This window comes from Lygodium microphyllum, chromosome 19 (genome assembly GCF_053477565.2).
Source record: "Lygodium microphyllum isolate KBCC chromosome 19, Lygodium_microphyllum_v1.1.10, whole genome shotgun sequence".
Lineage (NCBI taxonomy): Eukaryota > Viridiplantae > Streptophyta > Polypodiopsida > Schizaeales > Lygodiaceae > Lygodium > Lygodium microphyllum.
In genome coordinates, this window is record NC_141153.1 from 30,729,101 (window position 1) to 30,750,553 (window position 21,453).

Sequence of the window (21,453 nt, forward strand, 5' to 3'; positions counted from 1 at the left end):
GGAGATTCAAGAGGCCAATCAACCAATATTAAATTTGGATCTGAATTTGTCTTTCAAGGAGCACGGTGAAGGTTAATCCCCAAGCAAACCAAGGAGCAAATTAGTTTGAAGGTTTGTTGGTTAGTTTTTTACAATCCAAGTTGTCTTTGCTCCTTCCCTTTCTCCAATGGGTAGCCACTATCTATGAAACCATATGCTCTTCTTTCTCCTCAAGAGGAATACCTGCCTCTCATTGGATGCTAGAGAGCTAGGAGACCAACTATTCAGTTGAAGCTTTGGTTGCAAGGACAACCACCTGTGCAACTGGCATGTCAAGCGTTATTGTAGGCAGTTGGGTCATACACGTAGGGTGCTTGATCCCAAATGGTGGGGACATGGTTACCACCCTAGATGGTAAAGAGTGCTAGTACTGCTAGAAGTGACTAACTGCACTGTCCCTTATCATCAATGTCGAGGCCAGCTCAAGCACAGCTGTATCTCGCTCCCTGTTTCTATGTCTCTCTCCTCTGTCTAGCAGCTCATCTCCTCTGTCGTGCTCTCTCCTATGCAACCGATCTCCTATGCTGAGTCCTACAGCAATCTGCTGCAAGGAGGAGGATGGAGGATAGTTTTGGACTAAGAAAGATTTCCCTCTTTCTTTGGTTAATTGTCAACATGAGTTTAACAATTAGTACAAAGCCTGGCTATGGTAGAGATATTGTGTTAGTCCTTGAGCCAAATGCATGTCTCTCCCAAAATCCATGTGAGTCTCAATCTTAGATGTATTGTCTTAAAGAAAAGAAAATATATGATGTCTAGTAGCAAGATGCACCTGCAAAATCAACCCAAGAGGTGGATGAAGAACAAGACAACCAAAGAAGACATGAAGGCCAAATGCCAAGTCAAAGCTTGAGCCAAAGAAAAGAGCTAAACCTAGGAGCAAAAGCAAAAGCCAAAGGCCAACAAGAACAAGAAGACAAGACCCAAGAGTCAAGCACTAGCACTAAGAAGAACAAAGAACTTAAAAGACCACAAATATTGAAAGCAAACAGACCAGAGCACACAAGAAAAACATCAACTTAATTAAATACCCTTTCCAAAAACCCTCGTAATCTATTTAAAAGATTGTATCTTCATTAAGAGGCCAACCACCCATGCAATGTAAAGACTTAGCACGACCTACCTTGAGGGGGTGTCAAGAATGTAAGGGTAGATTAGGATTTGTTATGGTAGCATGCTAAGCCAATGATGCAAGCAGTAATGAAACTCTGAAAGACTTTAAGCCTGAACATGTCTCCAGAAGCCAGCAAGTGGACAGAATCCAGGGGTGCATCCTCCATTTTAAGGTGGAAAGGTGATAGTGCACTGACTCTTGGATCCCTGGGCCTAACAAATATGTATTAGTGTCCTTATCAATGGAATAGAATGAGCTATGTCAAGTTAGCAAGTAGATGACCCCCTTCCCTTTGCCAGTAACTTGCTAACAAGAGGTTTAGGGAAGGCTGCTAAAAGGTAGGGGGTCGTGAAGAAACACAGCCAGAGATGGAAGAGAAGAGGAAGAGGACAGTGGTAGAGGTAGTGGATGCGAGAAGGGTGATACTATCGTACACAGCCATGGGAAGTGTGGCATGGTGGCAGAGGAAGAACATGAGCAATGGGGATAGACAAAAAGAAGCTCCAGCAACAGGGACAGGCAATGGTCCTGCCTATCAACAACCCAGTAGGGAAAGGTGGCAGAAGGAAGAGGAGTGCGAAGGATATGAGGCACAGGGAGAGGGGAGAGGGGCACATTGATCTGTGCATTAGCTGGCAAGTGCCACAACAGATCAACAGAGTTCGGGGAGCTTTAGACCAACCAACAACTGGGGCACTGTTGGAAAAATCGGGCTGCTCCTAATAACAATCTAAAGACAGAGAATGTACAACCTGCTGTATTCAGGTAGTGACAAATAGGGGGGAGTTTCTTATGGTCAATAACAGAAAGAATTTTTTTTAATATCAGATTAATAGATGTAGATTACCTGTGCCCAGCCAAGGTAGCATGATTGCACTCAATGTTTAGTTTAAAATCATCTGCACACAGGGAACCCCATTAATCATCTTCAACTAGTTTACAAGTGTTTCCTTTGTTCAGCAGCAGATGCCTATTCCCAAGGTGACAATGGTTGGCATGTGCAAACCTGATAGGCTGTGTCTCTGCAAAAACCCCATTGTGGTTGCGGCATCCCAATCATATCTGCCAGAAACAATAAAGAAATTCTGTGGAGGTTTTCTTCATAATAGCTCATATAGAAAGACATCCTCTTATGATGGTAACAGCACTTTGAAATGACTCCTCTTACTGATGTTTTGTAGGCTCTTGTGGCTTTGGCTCCAACAGCAGAGTTCCTGAATATTGAAACATAAAGTTGTATCACAAGTCCCTTATCTACAGACAGAATATTGTGAGTTCTCAGTTTATTAAGCACCGCTAACATACCATTAAAACCTAATTTGTTCTTCCATGCCACAGCCAACTTCAAGAAGACAGCCTGCTCATATGGAAGTGCACAGAATTTCCATAGACCCCAAGTCAAGACCTTTCCAGGCTGATAAATAAGATTGCAAATCTTTTTCATGGCACCTCTAAGCCAATTATATCCAGACAGAAATTTATTTTTATATTTCTGTCAGAACATAATTCATTCTGTTGACACATGCAAGAACCAAGTACTGACCATGTTATCAAGCTCTGTCTTCAAATCAGTGTTGAGGAGGGTCTGATAGCCTTCTCTACCACCCCAAAACACAAAATTCTCTCCTCCAAGTTCATGTGTCACCTGGCAGTAAGACTTTCGTGTCAAAAGTTGTGTGGAAGTTTCATCCACTGGCCTGCAGGCTATTATCATGACTTCATAAGGTACTATAAAAAGTTGTATCATTTCTTATGACTAAATGATATTGAACCAAAAAGGCTTTATTGCATATGTTTGATGTATCTGAAGATGGAAAGAAAACTCTATACATTGGAAATTTGTTGAATATCTACTCTAAGAATCTAAGACAAACATTGAACTGATAGTGAACCTTTTCTATTAGTTCAATAACTACTTATACATATTTGGATCTTGCAGAAAATTGATAATGGAAGCAACTTTGCTATGAAAAATTAGGTGCTGGCCCCTTTGTTCAACTTTCATACAGCTGCAAAAAGAAAGTCCCACTCAGATTGAAACTAAACCTAAATTTGAGAGTTTTTGCGGCAACTGGGTCAAAAAACCTTGTAAAGTAGATCAACCACTTCCATTCCCAAACCTTGCACACTTATTAACATCCCTGTCCTCAGGCATCATTGCCATCATTTCAATCTTTGCCATCAAAATCCATCTTGCCATTCATATCCCTCAGACCACCTCTGCTGTAGAATACATGCACGTGAATACACTTTAATCGACACATGGGCGCAATGTTAGCATAACACATGTAAATGCACTTTGGGAAAAGCCAACCATGCTGCCATCTGTCCACACGGGCATGCCACCCTCTTATACTGTGTCTTTGGAGGGGAGGGGGTGTTGGGAAACCACTTCTTCAGTTTACACACTTCAGTTAGGGTTTCGGACTGACAGCCCCCAAAAAGGGTTGGTGTCCACATTTTGGTCACTTTTTCAGTGGGCGCCCACACACTAGTGCGCCACCCTAGACAACTTATGCCTATCAATAGGCAATCACTTCATTCATTCTTACATTCACTACAGTCATTCTTTATCCCTCCTCCTCCATTACTCCGACACTTTTCCCTCTTCTCTTCACCATTGCCCATACCCCTACTGGACAACATCACAGCTCGTGGTCACCCTTCCCTTCTCCTTCACGCGCCCTGTTCCCGTTACCTTTCAAGCTGGCGTTTGGAGGCTTCACCATGCTTGTGCCATCATCTAATAGCTGGCAACTTCTCTTCTCCACCAAGCAGCATCAGTCTACTTGCGTTTTGGGTCTTCTCAATCTTGGCAACAGTCTTCACTTGCTAGCATCATCATCTACCTTGTATTATGCACAAAGGAGGTCCCTAAAGTCTGCATTTTCCATCATCAAGCATGGCCTTCACATCTAGTGACCTTTCCCATATAGGCATTAGCATTCCACTATTTGTGTTTTCAACATTTTGGGCTCAAGTACTCGTGTCTGCTGCCTTGGCTCATCTCTCGCTATCTGAGGACTACAGTTTGCTCCCTCGACAGTTGGTGCTCATCTTCCTCATCTCCCACGGCATCTGAGGACTGCGGTTCGCTTCCCCAACAACTGTCCTTCACCTTCCTGTGATTACTTCAATAGCCCACTACCTGCATGACTATGTTTCACTCCTTCACTGTGCAAATTCCCACAAGTGCTACAACACTCTGGTGCTATGACTTCTCCACAGGCAAATGGACAAACCACTGAGTGCTCCTCTTCCGGCATCATTGGAAACCCCACCGATGCTTGCTAACATGGACTTTTGCCTCCTATACCGCCAAAGTATATGCATCTACCCCCATGCACTCGTTGTGCCACCTCTCTCTTCTTCGCCACAAAGTTTATTCTGCACCGGCTTTCAAATTTTTATGCTCAAGGCAATAAGACGCATCCGATGCACACTAAGCCCTATTGAGCAAAAGGAGAATCATTAGGCAACACAGCCTCCTCACGACCACCACAATACGCTACAGAGGTTGCCTCTACTTCTTCTAGGGTTTCAAGAATGCCACCTTGACAACATGTGGTTCTGTAGTCCACTCCAGCGAGAGACAATGATCATAGGTTACCGTTCCCTCAACAGTCTGCTCCTTCAAGAGACAATGGTTGTTTGAAACCTTTCCCCACCCTCGACTACTCAAGTTCGATAGGCCACCTCTTAGAGTTCTTCGACATCTTCGACACCCCAAATGCCTTCTTCAGTACAATCGATAGCACTTCCTTCTTCATCAGCGCATTTGGAGTTCATGATCCATGATTTTTTAGATTCCCTCTCTACGAGAGAGAGGGATTTAGAGGGCGGTGTACTCTCTTTGCCCTTAGAGGGGGCTCCTACTTCTTCTTTGGCTGCAGAGAGGGTACTCTTTGGGGATGGCTATCTTCGAGCAATCATTTCTCCTATTAATACCCAAGATCTTCATGTACCATCTAGCTCAAGGCCTTGGAGGTTCAACCACAACTTGGTGACAAGGCCTTCGAATTCCTTCCAGGATAGAGTTTCGGAGCTAGTAGCTTCTCTCCCAAGATGGAGTCTGGTTCAACACTTCATCCCGTCTATTGTTCCTTACTGCAAATTACCTTTCAGGTGAAAATCTTGGATCTCTTGGATGACCTATATCATTTTCGTACCTCTCTTCTCTCCTCTTTCTTCATCCCTTTTTGGGCCTGAGAGGGGGTATTGAGAAACCACTTTTTCAGTTTACCCACTTCAATTAGGGTTTTATTCTAATAGCCCAAAAAGGGCTGGTGTCCACATTTTGGTCACTTTTTCAATGGGCATCCATACAGTGGTGTGCCACCCTGCATAGCTTATGCCTATAAATAGGCAGACACTTCATTCATTCTTACATTCACTTTAGTCATTCTTCATCCCTTTTCCCCCGTCACTCCAACACTCTTCCCTCTTCTCTCCACTGCTACCCATGCCCCTCTTGGAGGACATCGCAATTCATGGTTATCCTTCCCTTCTCCTTCAACCGCCCTAATCAGGTTATCTTTTAGGCTGCATTTGGAGGCTTCACTCTACTAGCGTCATCATTTGATAGCTGGCAACTTCTCTTCTTCACCAAGTGGCACCAGTCTGCTTGTGTTTTGGGTCTTCTCATATCTTGCTCATAGTCTCCACTTGCTAGCATCATCATCTACCTTGCATTTTCCACAAAGGAGACTACTACAGTCTGCGTTTTCCATCATCAAGCATTGCCTCCACATCTAGTGGCCTTTCCTACACAAGAGTTAGCATTCTATTGTTTGCATTTTCAGTCCTTCACCTTCGAGTGATTACTTTGATAGCCCACTGCCCAAAGAACTGTTTCACTCCATGCTGCAAAGTCCCATGGGTGCTATAGCCTGATTCAGATAGGACAATGCACTCATCTTTTGAGCTTCAGCTCTACTGTATGAGCTTTTTTTCTCACAACATGATTCAGTGCATCATCACCGTGTTCTTCTTGCATTCTGAGTATTTCTTCTCTCTCAGTGTTTGCCGTACATACATTGTGTTTCTCCCCGCAAACCCTGTTGTTTGTCTGGACTGTCACATATCTTGATAGGGGGTACTAATGAGCACTTCCACGACTTTTGTTGGGATACCCAATGGTAAGAATTGGGCTACCTAACCACTGGCCAAATGCATTGGCTCCCTATTCGGGAAGGAGCAAGACACTCCCAAGGTACTATTGCATCAACCTCCCTAACCCCCTCCTTACTATTGTAGAGACTCATTGCTATTAGGGATTTCTCACATGATTGTAGTTTTAGCCCTTTTCCATACAAAGAAGAGAAACAAGCTCTCTACTATACAACTGGAGAGGGTTGTGTTTCATCATTGTAACTTAAAGTTGATGGAGAGAAAAGAAAACCCAATAGATCCAAGGCAAGTTAACATCAATAAGATCAGTTGTCTAATGCTGAAATGCAAGAGTCTGCTGCCCAGTGATTGCCTGTTTGCTGCCATGCCATCTGTTCATTGCCCAAGATTTTCCTTGCTTCAAACACAACTGTCCTGTGCTTAAATGCAACATCCCACTGTCCATAACTGCTGTCCATGAGAAGCTCGCTATGTTTCATCACAAAAGCACAGCAGGTGGCAGTGTTCCAAGTCCACTCAATACAACACTCTCCTGCCATTTGTGGTATGAAAGGCCTGTAAGGGAACAAGGTTGCTCTTCCACCTTTGCTTTGAAATGTATCAGTTGTTTAGAGCTAAATAAATTTTTTTATTCACCTCTTATCTATTGTGTACTCTCTATCTCTTTCTCAAATTCTGTTCGCTGCATCGTGTAATCTTTACAACTGAGAGCAAGGTGAAGAAGAGGAGGACAGTAATGTATTAATGTGTCAAAAAGATGAGAAAAATTGCATATCCCCTCCTTTATACCAATGTCAATGTGATATGGCATCAATACTATTTACACACTAAATGCTTATTCTTCATGGCTTCTTACAATCCATCCCATCCCAAAGGTTTTTGCCCTAAAAAACAAACTTACAAAGACTGGAAAATGATAGGTAAAACATATCACTAAAACCCACCAACCCCCCCCCCCCCCCAAAAAAAACAACCCACAAAAACCCAACTATTACACTTTGGCTACATTACACTTCATCCTATACTTTGTATTCATTTCCTATGTTGCTCATTTAGTGCATCCTTTCATTCCATTTCTTTGGGCACTCATTTGTTAGTCATATTATTCATACATCTTTGAACAATGCTAATGCTCAAATCTTACACCTTTCTTTCACTTAAGGGATTCCACATGGTTTGGCATCGTCGATTGCTAGATTGGCTATTCTGTTAGCCTTGTGTTTGGCATCACCTTTGAGTAGATGATTGACCCCTTACGTTTTTTTCTCTTCATTTTTATATAGTGGGATTTTGTACAATGCATTTTTACCTTGGCGATGAGTATCATTGAGGTGCCATTTGGGAATTTTCTCTTCTTAAAAAGAAAAAAAGTGCCCTGAGGTTGAAATTTCAATTACTAGGTACAAGACTACAGACAGCAGATACCATGCTGTAGAGCCAAAGTTCAAACTTCAAACACAATCTTCAATGTGGCTTCCTGCAATTCATAATTAGCAACTCATGTTCCTTGAAGTTGCATTCTTTATTGCCTTATGTGGATAATTTCTCATAAGGAAAATTGTTAACAGGTTATATTTAAGAAAACCTGTCACCATGCAACTACCACTACAGGACTCTCATTAGATAGTGAAAGAAATAGAAGAAACAACAGGTTGTTGAGACAAGCATAGTAGTTGTGACCAGACAGAGAGGTAAGAGGAGCAATTGTAATAAAAGAAGAAAAGTCTCAGGATGTACAGCCTACAAAAAAGCAAGAAGGGATACGATGAAAGTGATGGACAGAAGGAAGAGATTGCATTAAAATTTGCAGACAGAAAGGAGTAACAACAGCATCACTTCAACCCTCACGAATGTGCTACCTTCGCAACTTCTTAGGAGCTGTGAGAGTTACCTCCATGGCTTTTTTGACTTGTGCAGCAGCATGAGCAAAGACATTCACATAAGGACTGCATACATGTCAGAATGTGAGAGCATCCAGCACAAGAGGAAATTTTGCACAAAACTCATGTAGTGCTTTTAGCAAAATATTACAAACTGCCAAGCCTTGGAATCTTCCAATACCTTGTAGCTGCACCGTGCATGTATCTAGGATGCTTAAATAATTGTGCTGTGCCCCACAACGGCCGGATGTTTGTACCCTCCTGTAAAAATATCTCCACATTCAGTAGTAATAATTAATGATCAAGAACCAGACACCAAAAGCCTAAAAATTTCTATTGTTTATCAGTCTTTCTAGAAAGAAAAAACCTGCAGTTTCTTTGCAAGTGCAACCACTGCATCAAGATTTGCATTTGTTTCCTGCCAAAAGAGCACAACAGGTAAATATTTGACATGAGTTTAAGTATTATGCCTTACCACAGAACATATCCTTCACAAACTCGTATCTATTGTATTTTGTGCAAAAGAAGAATAAAAACTGAAGGAAAGCAAATATTCAGATATACAAATATGCAACAGTGAGACAAGTGACTCTGCACCAGCCTCATAATATTATATTTACCATAGTGGATGCTCGGAAATGAGCATGGTTGAGTAAAAATGAACATTTCACCTTTATGCCTAGAACATTGTCAACTGTAACGACACAAGAACTACAAGAACATTTTTTGGCATTGGCACATTTTACAACTATCTTGCAGTTGCATGTTTGCTTCAAGTTTGCCTGACTATTCAGCTCACAAACCTGCTGAAAAGAAACAATACTGTGTGGTAAAGGCAGAAATTGAACGATGGTCCACTTTAAGCTGTGTAAAGTCCTGCCAAAGTATTTTAAGCCTTTAAGGACCTGACAAGCCAGATAAGGCACTTTCATGCTGTGGAATGTAATGATTTATGAACCTGAACCAAAGGGTACTACTGGCTAATGTGATTCATAAAACCATCTTAGATAAACAATCTTAGTAATACTGACCTCAAGGATTATAGTTCTCCCACAGAAGTCTAAAACCAAACCCAAGAGTAGTCCACACTTGCTGAAAGCTTTGGTACTAAGTTTTTGTTGGCAAGTGAACTCCATTAGAAATGCAAAGCTTACAAGTGACATGACTCAGGGCTCATAGCTTGATCATGCTTTTTTCTTCTCCGCTTGTTTTGGCTCTCTCCAAGTGAAATATTCACTTAAAGCTTTAGAAAGCTGCCATTGCAATCTTTCTGCTTGGCTTGCTAGAGAGTTTCCTACCAAGCCAAGCAGAAATATTATCTTGACTTAAAGCTTGCAAGTTGTCATTGCAAGCTTTCTGCCTGGCTTGATAGGCATTCCTTATCTTCTCAAGCTTACATGCCTAGAGTGCAAATATCTGCATTAGACATTTGAACCACAAAACTTGTTTGTTATACCCTACAAGATTCAGAAGAAGTCAAATGCCATTGGAGAGTAGAGAACATTCATGTTCTGCAGTTGTTTTTCACTGCTTGGCTGTAAGTGTTACCTGCATACATCTCCCTCTGGGCCATGGCATGCTGCTTGCTGTCAATAATCTGTGCCACATTCTGCCCATCCATCTCTTCAATCCTGCCACCTGCTATTATATTTCCATGTGCTGCTCCATATTACCTCTCTGTTTATTACCTGCCCCCCTCAGCTGCACACAGATTTTACCCACTCATCAACTGTTTTTCACTTTTTCAATGCTCAAGAGCTTCGTACTTGCTCACTGCCTCCTCTTCCCAGCCTCCAGGTCTACTGCCCATATTCCTTGGCCATGCCTCTTGTTAAGCTAGAAATGCATTATGAACTGATTGGCTCGTTTAAACAGCCCCAAAACTCACATGTTACCAAACTTTCATTAAAAAGAAACGTGATCCTAGAGAGCTTGTGTCCCATAAGCAAAACCCTAATTTCGGGGGAAGTCCATAGCAATTTCACCCAAGTGTCTCAAGTAGTCACAAACCAAGTCAACATCAATGGGGCCCATTTTTAATGCAATTAGGTCAACTGACATGACATAGTTTTCAGCCAAGCATAGAGAAACCTTTGAGCATACATGTGTGCTGATTTCTTCATCACCATTTGCCACTTGAACTTTCAGGGGGTGCTATAATTCCACAGAAAACCATTTCAACCTATCTCCATCTGTTGTCCATCTACTACACTCCCTGCTTCGAGTGCCTATTCATTGTTGTTGGCATCGATATCCAGCTGTTGGTGACTGAATTTTCTGCCCCGAAACTGCTGCATTTGTTGTCCCAGCTGGCCTTCTGCTGACCAGCATCATCATCTACATCAGCCAGCTTGTGTTTATGACAGTGTAGGCCCATACATCCTCTGGCTGACCCTTCGCAATTGGCGCCCTGCTATTTTCAGCCTTGGTGACCAGCTTCTAGCCTTTGATCAATGGTACACTACTGTGTTTACCTGATTTCAGCCTCCAGACAGCTGCACTTTGGTTTGCAACCTGCTGCCCTTCCAGATTCAGCACTCTTTCAACTCCAACTAGTGGTTATAGGCATTATGGACTCAACAAGAAGCTGACGCTCCACCTTCACCTTCTTCTTCTTGGCCAAAGCATGGCCCATGACTTATGAGGAGTTCCAATAATACTTGTGCATCAAGTATGGTTGCAATTACCGCTCCCCAGCTCCTGAAAACCAGATCAATTGGCAAGGCTGGCCACCTTTCCAATCAAAGAAAGCATACGGCATTGGGCCGACTGGCAATCTATCTTCTTCATCACAACCATTCCTAGTGTCAAGTTCATATTTCATCTAACCCTTTTGAGTTATTTGGATCAAAACCCTCCCATGTGTTTCCTCTTGGTATGCATGATCTAGATAATGACAAGTTTGAGTATATAAATTCAAATCAAGGAGGCTCTTGAAGTAGACACATTTCCACATGTATATCTAACACTTCCACTTCATTCGAGCATAGTGTTGGTAGTCACTTTTCCCACTCTCCTCTCATCTCTCCATGTTTTGGTCAAAACAAATATTTCATTTCTTCTTCTTTCACTAATTTAGAATTGCACTCCATTTCTACATCCAATGCACTAGGATTTGGATCATTTGTTTCAATTCCCCAGTACCTTTTCTTTTTCATCACCACAAGTTAACTATCCACAAGTAGATGCCACTTTGCACCCTAGTACATCGTTACAAGGATTTCACTTTTTAACATTGTGCCTTACACACACCCACAAGTGAGCATATCTATCTATCGAACAGCTATGATGGGCATCCCCCTCACTACCCCCAAACATTCACAACCCCTCCCCCATCCATCAGCCTGTCAAACGTAGGAATTTCCGTCCCCTGCCCATGGTGCACCATCCCTCACTACATGGGTCACTTCCACATAGGGATTTCCATCCTCTACCCACAGTGCCCCCATCCCTTCCCCTTGCGCTATACATATGCCTACCATGCCCAAGTCTACTCAGCCAAGACTCGCTTTTGGATCCATTCTGAACACATCCCCCATGAATAGTAGGCACTCTAGGGTTAATCCCCAAGTGTGCACCACTCCCCCACCGTACGCACCCTATTCCTCATTTGGCACTACCACTCATGTTGCTATGGCCAAGACTGCCTTCATGGATAAGACTCATTTAATGGGTTGAATTTCACTACTTGGTCTAGCTTTATGCAACAAGTGCTTTAATCTCAAGGTCTTTGGAACCTAATCATTGGTCTAGAGCCTATGTCGGACCCTTGATAGGCTCACCTTGATCACAACCGTCAATGGAGAGCTTGAAATGCTTCATCTAATATTAAGTTAATGCAAGGATTGCTTCCTAAGTTCCATTTTCAATTACAATGCTTTCTCCTCACATCTGGATGTTAAAGTTATCTCCTTGACCGCTCTGGGGTAAGAGATTTGAGCCCGACATATCAATCTCGACCTTGAGCTTCAAGAGTTTTCTATTAAGGAAGGGGGTGAATTAAAAGTCAAGTTAGCTGAATATAGGTGGTTACAATCACTCACTTCGCCACTATTGGCTCATCGAAGTCAAATGACAATCAAGTTACATTTCTTTTAAACAAGTTGTATGACAAATACTTTCACTAAAGAGAGAAGCCCTAAGTAGAAGCACGCAAGCAGAAGTGAGAGCTATGGTGGAAGAAGCAAGAAAGAAAGAGCAAGACACAAAAAATGTGGAAACTCTGATAGTCAAAATGTGTGACCAGCCTTCCCTTATTCAAATGTCACTGAAACAATAAAGAATGAAGTAACAATGATGGGCACCCACCATCTACAATGTACAAGTGTGTGTATACTATCAGTGTAATAAATACAGGGGCAGTTAGGCATAGGCGCCTTTACCCCCAGCAACCTCCCATTTAAAGGCGAATGTGCCTCTAGTGAGAAGAGAAAATAAAAAAGATGACAAAGTATAAAAGTACATAAAGTATAGTAGGATGAGGAAATACACCATCTCATCCAATGCCCATTAGCTTCCTAGGGAAGACAAAATGCTTCACTAAGAGACTTTTAGTGAGTAGATCTGCAAAGATTTAGTCAGTTGAGATCTTGACAAGCTCTATGGACTTGTTCTCAATTACCTCTCTAATAAAGTGGTAATGCACCTCAATGCAGCAGGACTCCCACAGGTGGACTCCTAGATTGTTGTTGGAGACTCCAACAACCTGGAGGCCTTAGAGGACCAACATGGTAGAGGCAGAAAGTAGGAGGCATGGGAGGTCTTCCTACTAGTAGTAGGAGCTCACGATGATTAGAGAGACCCAGCTTTCCACAAGAGGGAAAGGTCGTTGGACTTCTCGTGGGGATACAGGCGGCTAGGCGGAGTCTTGCTAGAGCGGTTTGATAGGTTCTATATGGGAGAGTGGGGATGCTCTCTCGCGGAGGCCAGATAGGGCAATTGGCTGGCACCACTCTATCCGATCACTGGCCGGTCCTCCTGACACTTGATCCCCTAGCATCTTCCCTAGTAGGTACACGATCCTGTCAGATCCCTGACTCGATCTACAGGAGAGAGGAGGTGAAGAGACAAATTGAGCAGATTTGGACTACGGAGTGGAGCAGGAGGGACCAGATCGCACAGAAGGTTGCCGAGGTCTTAGCCGCATCGAGCAGTATATGCCATGAGGCAACCCTACAAGCTAGGCAGCAGTGCGATGGGAGGAGGAGAGAGCACTCCAGCGGGACCTAGCAGCTACACAGAGATTATTACAGGAGACACCAGGGGATCCCATTCTTCAGGCACAAAAGGTGTGCGCACGAGCAACCATCGCCGGCCTAGAGGACAGGCGCTCAGAGTTCTCATTCCACACCTCAGCAGCCCTTTGGGCTCGAAAGGGGGATACGATGTATAGGTAGTTCTTTCAGGCACACCAGCCCCGCACCTCAGGAGAGCAGATACGCAACCTTCGAGATCAGTATGGGAGGATTCACTCTAGCCCAGACGAGGTGATGGAGATTGCCACAAACTATTACAGACACCTTTTCCAGCAGGAGACAACCTCAACCAGAGGACAACGTTGCAGACAGCAGGTCTGGGATCACATCCCGTCCCTCGTCACAAAGGAGATGGGACGCTCCCTCCTAGCCCCCTTCACAGAGAAGGAATTAGAGGAGGCTTTCCCAACACAAGACAGGCAAAAATGCAGATGGCCTCTCTAAGGTATTCTTCACTACCTACTGGGAGGTGGTGAAGGACCCCCTACTGATGGCCTTCCAAGAGATTTTCACTTCAGGACAGATGCCAGGGAGTCTTTCGACAGGTCTTATCAGTCTTCTCCCCAAAGGGAGAGACCGGTTGGAGCTTTCCAAGTGGAGACCGATCACCTTATTGTCAGTGGCCTATCAAGCACTAGCAAAGATGATTGGTAGGCGACTACGCCCCGTGCTTCTAAACATCATTCATGACACACAGACAGGCTTTGTCCAAGATAGAAGCATCCTAGACAATGTATTCACCTTCTTTGAGAGGCAACAGAGTGGACTCAACACAGTAGGCAGGGTCTCCGCACTTTACAAATCAGCCGCCAGCAGGGTTCTCATAGGCGGTAGGCAAGGGGGAGGAGTTTCAGCTGGAGAGATCGGTCCGACAAGGCTGCCCCCTGGCTCCGTACCTGTTCCTACTCTTTGCAGAGGCGATGTCTCACTCCTCAGGTCACATGTGAGCGGATTACGCGTCCTCCAACTTCCAGTGAGAGAGGAGATTGAGTTGCTAGACTCAGAGTATGCAGATGATACAGCACTCTACATTGATGAGTTGATGCTGGAGAGAGTGAGCCCGGCTCTTGAGGTGGTCTATTCTGCAACGGGAGCGAAAATCAACTGGTAGAAGTCAGTTGGTTTCCTCACAAATCCAGACTCTAGCATGAAGGGGGGCGTCCACCTGGGATTTAGATAGGTGAGCAGAGGGCAGACCATTCCTTACCTAGGGTTCCGGGTGGGACTCGACATCACTCCCACCCAGCAGTTTCATCCAATCCTCGATTCTATTCGGAGAAAACTGACCTACTAGAGCACGGCTTGCCTCTCACTAGCAGGCCGAGCCCTGGTGGTTAACCAGGTCCTCCTAGTGACAGCCTAGTACATCGCCTCGTGTTGGTGCTTCTCCTCATCTTGCATAGTGCAGCTTCGTCGCCTAGTGCGGAACTTCCTTTGGTTCGAGTCAAACGGCTCCAAGGATTCCAGGGCCAATGTGGCATGGGCGACCATCATATGACATCAGTCCAGAGGGAGGGCTTGGGATCATAGACCCAAAGTATCAGAGCATGGCCCTCTTGGGCAAGCTAGTTATCCACGGCCTCATACCAAGAGGACTGACCTGGAAGGTCCTATTGCAAGAGGGTCTTCAGAATTATAGACCGAGGCTTCGTGGTCAGTGGAGGCCGTCCCTGAGATGGATCTTCATGTCAGCCCAGATCATCCCCCCCCCCCCCAGATCACCTTTTCTACAGGTAGCTTGCTCCGCGTGTGGCAAGGCCTCCATAAGGCCCTAATCGAGAGCCCCCCAGGCTGCCAAGAGGAGATAGACCGTCACCCGGTGGTCTGGAACCCCCACATCAAGAGATCGGAAAGGGGCACAGATTAGGGAGCACCCTCACATCCAGTGGGCTGGTTGAGAGGCTGGCCCGGCTCGTACTATCAGGACATGGCGGGAGGTGTATAGGATGGTGGACTAGGAGGTGCTACAGCGAGTATCAGGCTACTAGAGAGGAGTGGAGTTGAGGAGAAGGGAGATAGACGCAGCAATACCTCAGTAGTGGCTTGCTCCCCCGATACGAGAGCTAATAGAGCCCGGGGAGGTATGGGCCTAGGTTTTCACCAGCAGGCATCCCCCTACAGGTGGTAGGTAGAGTGGGCAGCGCTCCACCTGGGACCTTCACCGTACAGGAAGGGGGCGTCTCGCTCTTCACAGAGGGCAGCAGGATTAGGGGATAGCTGTCCTTTCATGGAGGAGGATCCGGGTGATTGGCCTGCAGGGGAAGATATGGAGGCTGGACCCTTTTGTCTTCTGGATGGAGTTCAGGGAGTAGCGCCTCTGGATCTGGGAGGGCAGGCCACTTCATGAGCTGGAATGGGATCCGAGAGAGTGGCTATGGCCAGCCACTGCAGTCGCCAAGAAGCCACCGAGGTTCCTAAAGTAGACTGCCAAGATTGGCAGACACGTACTAATGCAGGAGGATATGGATTGGGCGCCATCACGTAGCGAGCACTAGCGAAGCACAGCATCACGGAGCCTTTCTGACGAACCTTCTGGCGCCGCCTATGGGATAGCAAGAGGCAGAGAAGGGTATCGTATTTCTTATGGCTGGTGGCATATGGAGGCTTGGCGGTGGGAAGTTGGCTTGCCCAGATGCAAGAGAGAGGTTGTAAGCGCTACACACAACAACCTCTGGAAACCCCAAAGCACTGCCTTTGGTTGTGTGGCGTGGCGCAACTCGTGTGGAGAGGAGCATGAAGCATCCTTCGCCGTATAGCACCCAGCCTTTAATGTATCTCATGGTTGGGAAGCTTTCTACTGGCAGGCAGTCAACCAAGGCTGTCACCTTCTGTATGAAAACAGGATGCAGAACATGATATTCATTATCGAGACAAAGTCGTGCGTAGTGGTCGGTTTGGAGGCTCTACCCATCCGCCAGGTACTAGAGCCCACAGCAAACCACTCTGAGGTATGGAAGATCATAGGGAGTCTTACAAGTTGGCATATCTAGAAGGCACGGTGTCAGGAGCCTTTCAACGGAGAGAGACTTTCAGTACAGGCGACCTTAGCAGAGCTCTAAACCTCCATCATACACTCCCTCCGCGGCTGATGGGATCATGTGCACGGCAAGTCCAGAGCTCGTCAGGAGCTCGGATGTCATTTCATGCGCACTTGGAGCGGCCAAGACTTGTTTTTCGTGATGCAAGCAGGCAGCCCCAAATGACGATACACCCCCCCCTCCATGGCTTCTTGTCACCCACCCCCCCCAGACCACCTTGAGAGGCTTGTATACATGATGTATTTGTGACTTTCATCAGCTCCAGCTAGTCTGTTGAGCATGAGCATTTTGTTGTAATCAGTTTTTTTGAGTAATATAATCGGCCACATTTTACTTGGAAAAAAAAAGAGCAAGCGCGTGTGATGCATATCCCAAGCATATGTAAGGCTTGTCCCATATCCTTCATCTCAAAGCTCCTCTTGAGTTGACTTTTCACACCATTCAACTTATCATGGGCGCTCCCAATAATCAACATATCATCCACATAGAGTACCAAAATCATAAGACTGTCATCGCGAGTCTTTTTCCTATATAAACATGGGTCCATAGCACTGCGGGTATATCCTTGTGAATGCATGAAAGCATCAAACTTGTGGTACCATTTTTTAGGTGCTTGCTTGAGGCCATAAAGGCTCTTTCTCAACTAGGTGTTTCCTACCTTTTTCCTCAAAGCCCTTAGGCTACTGCATACAAATCTCATGCTACAAGTCTCCAAATGTAAGAAAGCCATCTTGAAATCCCTCTGATAGAGGTCCAAATGAAACCGATCTATGACTCACATAAAGTAATAGTTCCTTCAATTAATACTTGGTCTTTTCAAACACACACACAAACAAAGACCTCACTCCCTCGCTCAACATCAGATTGGCCCCGAAGTCCGGCGCCCCTTTCGGTATTTCTGTTTCAATTAAAAGATGGAAAATTACAATAATAAAATGTTCCAAAGTACAGAACCTGTGAACAATTGGCTTTCATCTTTTCTGAGTAAATCTCAGCTGCATAAGGACAGTACAGCATATCCAAAACAGCATCCCTTTTAGGAAAACACTTTCTATAACCATAACTCAATAATTCAAGTGCAAAATTGCAGTCTGTAGAATTCTGTATTTACTATCTTTTACTGTCCAGCATATCCAGAACAGCATCCCTTTTAGGAAAACACTTTCTGTGACCATAACTCAATGATTCATGTGCAGAATTGCAATTTGCAAAACTTTGTATTTACTGTTTTTACTGTCCAGCATATCCAGAACAGCATCCCTTTTAGCAAAACACTTTTTGTGACTATAACTCAATGATTCATGTGAAGATTTGCAGTCTACAGACCTCTGTTTTTACTATTTTACCTGTTTGTTCACCTGTTCTCAGCCTTATTCCATTCCAGATCTGTTCCATACCAGATGGACTACAAACCCTTTGTCCTTGGCATCATTCCAGTAGTAAAATAGTCCCACAAACAGCACTTAATCAGAGCTCCAAAAGCCTGTTCCAGTGTGACATGGTCATCACTTTCTTTAGTTCCTGCATTGGAGAAGCCATCAGCTGCTCCTGAACCTAGACACTAAGGCTCTTGCCTCAGCAGAAGTGCAAAGAAAACACAGAATTGTACATTCGATGGAATCAACCCATCATGCAGAGCATTTCCTCTGAGAATAGATAGAGAGTTGACCAGAGGGAGCAAGCTCTACCTTTGTACATGAGTCTGAGACGAAGAAGTACTCTCCATAGCTGATGAACTTGCAGCAATATGCCCTTAGCTCCTCAAAACTTCATTCTCAGATCTGCCCCTTATGCCTATTACATTTTTTTTAATGCTCTCTCTCTCTCTTTTGGGAATTTGTACCACATGGCATACATGTAACAATTTTCCCATTTAAACCTTCCCGTCTGAAATTCTCCATGATCGGTGCTAAATTTGACCTCGGCACAAGCAAAGAATTAATCCTTGTACAAAAACGAAGATAATGATGCGAACAGATTCTGGGGTCCAAAAATAGTAACTCCCTAAATTTTAGGGATGGTGACCCCTGCATTCCTCAAGTTGTTCTCAGCAACTTTTATCATTGCAACCACATCAAAAAGTGTAATGTGGCTCAATTACGGTGACTTTTATTCCATGAGCATTCTCACATGTGCATCTTCTGTCTTCGCCAGGCTCATTGCCTTGCACCATTTCCACTGGCAAAGCACACACTCCCAAACCACTGGCATTCTATTCTTCAATGCCCATTCAATATGGAACCGGTCCTACGGCTCAGACAAACCATTAGTTCAATTTGTCCCAATGGTTGCCTCTTCTGGCCATGCAAAGATCTTGGCTTAATCCAAGAGAACTCTAGGGGTAAAAAGCAACAACAACTAAAGAAAAGAAAAATAAAATATTGATATAAGTAAATAAGGAAAGCAACTACAAAAAGTATCACCACCTAGTAACATATCCCCCTCTTGAAAGAAGCAAGTGACCTCGATTGCATGCCACACATACTAACAGATGACACAGGATGATAACAAGATTCTCCATGTTATTAGTGCCATTCGCATGTGTCACATGCTAACATATGACACAAGGCGATGGTAGGAGTTTCCCCACTACCATTTGTAACATTGCAAGTTCAAGTCTCACATAGGTGGAGGATCACATCCTGTATCGAACTATGATTACTAGGAGCCTTTCTAATATACATGTTTCCGGATGCCACACAGGGCGATAGCACGTATCCCCGAACTATTAGTGTCACAACATGTATAATCATTCAACTAAAGTGTAACAAATACAACTTCAAAGCACTGAGATTTTATTCGTTGATACACATATTAATACTAAGTGTAAACTACACATTGTGCATTATTCAATGAGATGCAGTATTCAATTGTACAATAGAGAATGTACATTGCTTCAAAAAGCATTCTAAGTCACTGTAGGTTCCAGCAAGAAAGCTTCTCAGTAAAGTTGCAATAACTGAGGAGAATCTACAAATTCAACCTCTTCCATCCATTTGGCATCCATTGATGAATAGTTCTTGAACTTCACCAAAAATCTTCTTATAACTCTACCTTTCACTTTCCTATCCTTATGTGCCAGGATCTGCTCAAGAACTAGAATCTCATCTAATTCCTCTACTTCAGGCTATTCCCTTGAACCATATCTTCTGGCACTTCACCAATAAAAGGCCTCAATAGGATCACATGGAATACATTATGAATTTTCCAATTCTTTGGCAATTTCAGCCTATATACCACGTCATTGATCTTCTCTGAGACTTGAAAAGGGCCATAGTAACACATACTCAGCTTTGGAAACAAACATTCCGCCATAGTAACGCATACTCAGCTTTGGAAACAAACATTCCTTCCCTTCTGTTTTTTCAAACGTGCCTTTTCAAAACGCAATAAGACCCAATCATCCTTTTTGAACAAGAGTTCCCAACGATGACTATCAGCAGCTCTTTTCTATTTAGCTTGTGACTTTTCTAAGGCATACTTGACCTTTTTATATGCTTCTTCCCAATCTTTTACATAACGATCTGGTTCAAAAATTTTATCTTTTGTCTACAAAATGGGAGACAATTTTTTTCCACCTTCCACAATCTCAAAAGGTGCTTTGTCAGGACATGAGTGCACTATATTATTGTATGCATACTCGACCAATCGCAAGTAGTGTTCCCAAGAAGTCTTATGATCTGAAACATAACACTTCAGTAGATCTAAAACAGTCGAATTTGCTTCTTCAAATTGTCCATCAGTTCGTGGATGGAAAGAAGATGAAAATTTCAGCGTAGTGCCCATGTTTTCAAACAATGCTTTCCAAAACAAGCTAGTCATTCTTGGGTCTCTATCATTGACAATTGACCATGGCATTCCATGATACTTGAAAATATTATGCATAAATATCTTTACAATGTGTTTTATCTTAATTTTTTTCCTTACAAGAATGAAACGTGCCTGTTTGTTGGATCTACAAATGATAGTCCAAATTCCATCATTCCCTGAAGAAGTTCTTGGAAGATCAAAAATGAAATCCATGGCAATACTTTCCCATGGCCTTTCTGGAATAAGTAGTGGTTGCAATAACCCTGGTGCCTTCTGTCTATCAAATTTAACCTTTTGGCATACAAGGCAAGATCTAACATATGCATCAACATTAGATCTCAAGGTTGGCCAATAGAAGAAAATCTCTACCGCTTTGACTGTAGCATCAATACCACGATGTCCTGCATACGGTGAAGCATGACTTTCTAATAAAACTTTTAGCCTTAGTTGTTTTGTAACGCATAGTCTTCCATGCATCATGATAAAGCCTTCTTTAAAGACATAATGATCATGATGTTGGCCATTGATCAATTGTTCATAGATTTCAAAGAAATCTTTGTCATCAGCGTACTACTCTTTCATATCATCCAATTCATGGTGATAAGAAATTGAAACAACTGACACCTATGGTTTGCGAGATAAAGCATCTGCAACTACATTCTTCTTGCCTTCCACATGCACTATCTAAAAATGAAACATAGATAGGAAATTTGCCCAACGCATGTGTTTCTCTGACAATTTAGCTTGTGTGAGAAAGTATCTAGTGTTTGATGATCCGTTTGCACTACAAAATCAACACCAAGCAAATAGTGCTTCCAACTAGAAAGTGCATGGATCATAGCCAATAACTCTTTCTCATAAATTTGGTAAGTCCTTTCAATGAAAGAAAGTACTCTACTCTCGTATGCCACAACTCGGCCATTCTGCATTAATACAGCACCAATGCTATTTCCACATGCATCACACTGCACTACAAATAGCTTAGACAGATCTGGCAAAATAAGTACTGGATCTGTAGTCATTTTCCCCTTCAAACATCTAAATGTTGATTTCTCTTTGTCAGTCCATTGCCATTTCACATCCTTCTTTTCAAGCGCATGTAAAGGAGAAGCAATCTCTGCAAAGTGTCTAACAAATTTTCTGTAGTAAGAGCATAGGCCAAGGAACATCATGAAAAGTTTTCAAGT

The 21,453-nt window shown here is 43.6% G+C and overlaps 1 protein-coding gene across 1 annotated transcript in view; it reads right to left on the reverse strand.

Moving 5' to 3' along the window:
- The window catches only part of LOC148019705 (xylose isomerase family protein), a 150,754-nt gene that overhangs the window by 38,760 nt on the left and 90,541 nt on the right, over positions 1 to 21,453 (reverse strand). Inside the window, exons 6-13 of the mRNA XM_087699849.1 lie at positions 8,531 to 8,581; positions 8,345 to 8,424; positions 8,175 to 8,229; positions 2,697 to 2,798; positions 2,459 to 2,510; positions 2,322 to 2,367; positions 2,160 to 2,215; positions 2,001 to 2,052 (exon numbers count right to left, since the gene is read on the reverse strand). Coding sequence (XP_087555975.1) covers positions 2,001 to 2,052; positions 2,160 to 2,215; positions 2,322 to 2,367; positions 2,459 to 2,510; positions 2,697 to 2,798; positions 8,175 to 8,229; positions 8,345 to 8,424; positions 8,531 to 8,581 — 494 coding nt within the window. The remainder of the gene's footprint in view (positions 1 to 2,000; positions 2,053 to 2,159; positions 2,216 to 2,321; positions 2,368 to 2,458; positions 2,511 to 2,696; positions 2,799 to 8,174; positions 8,230 to 8,344; positions 8,425 to 8,530; positions 8,582 to 21,453) is intronic.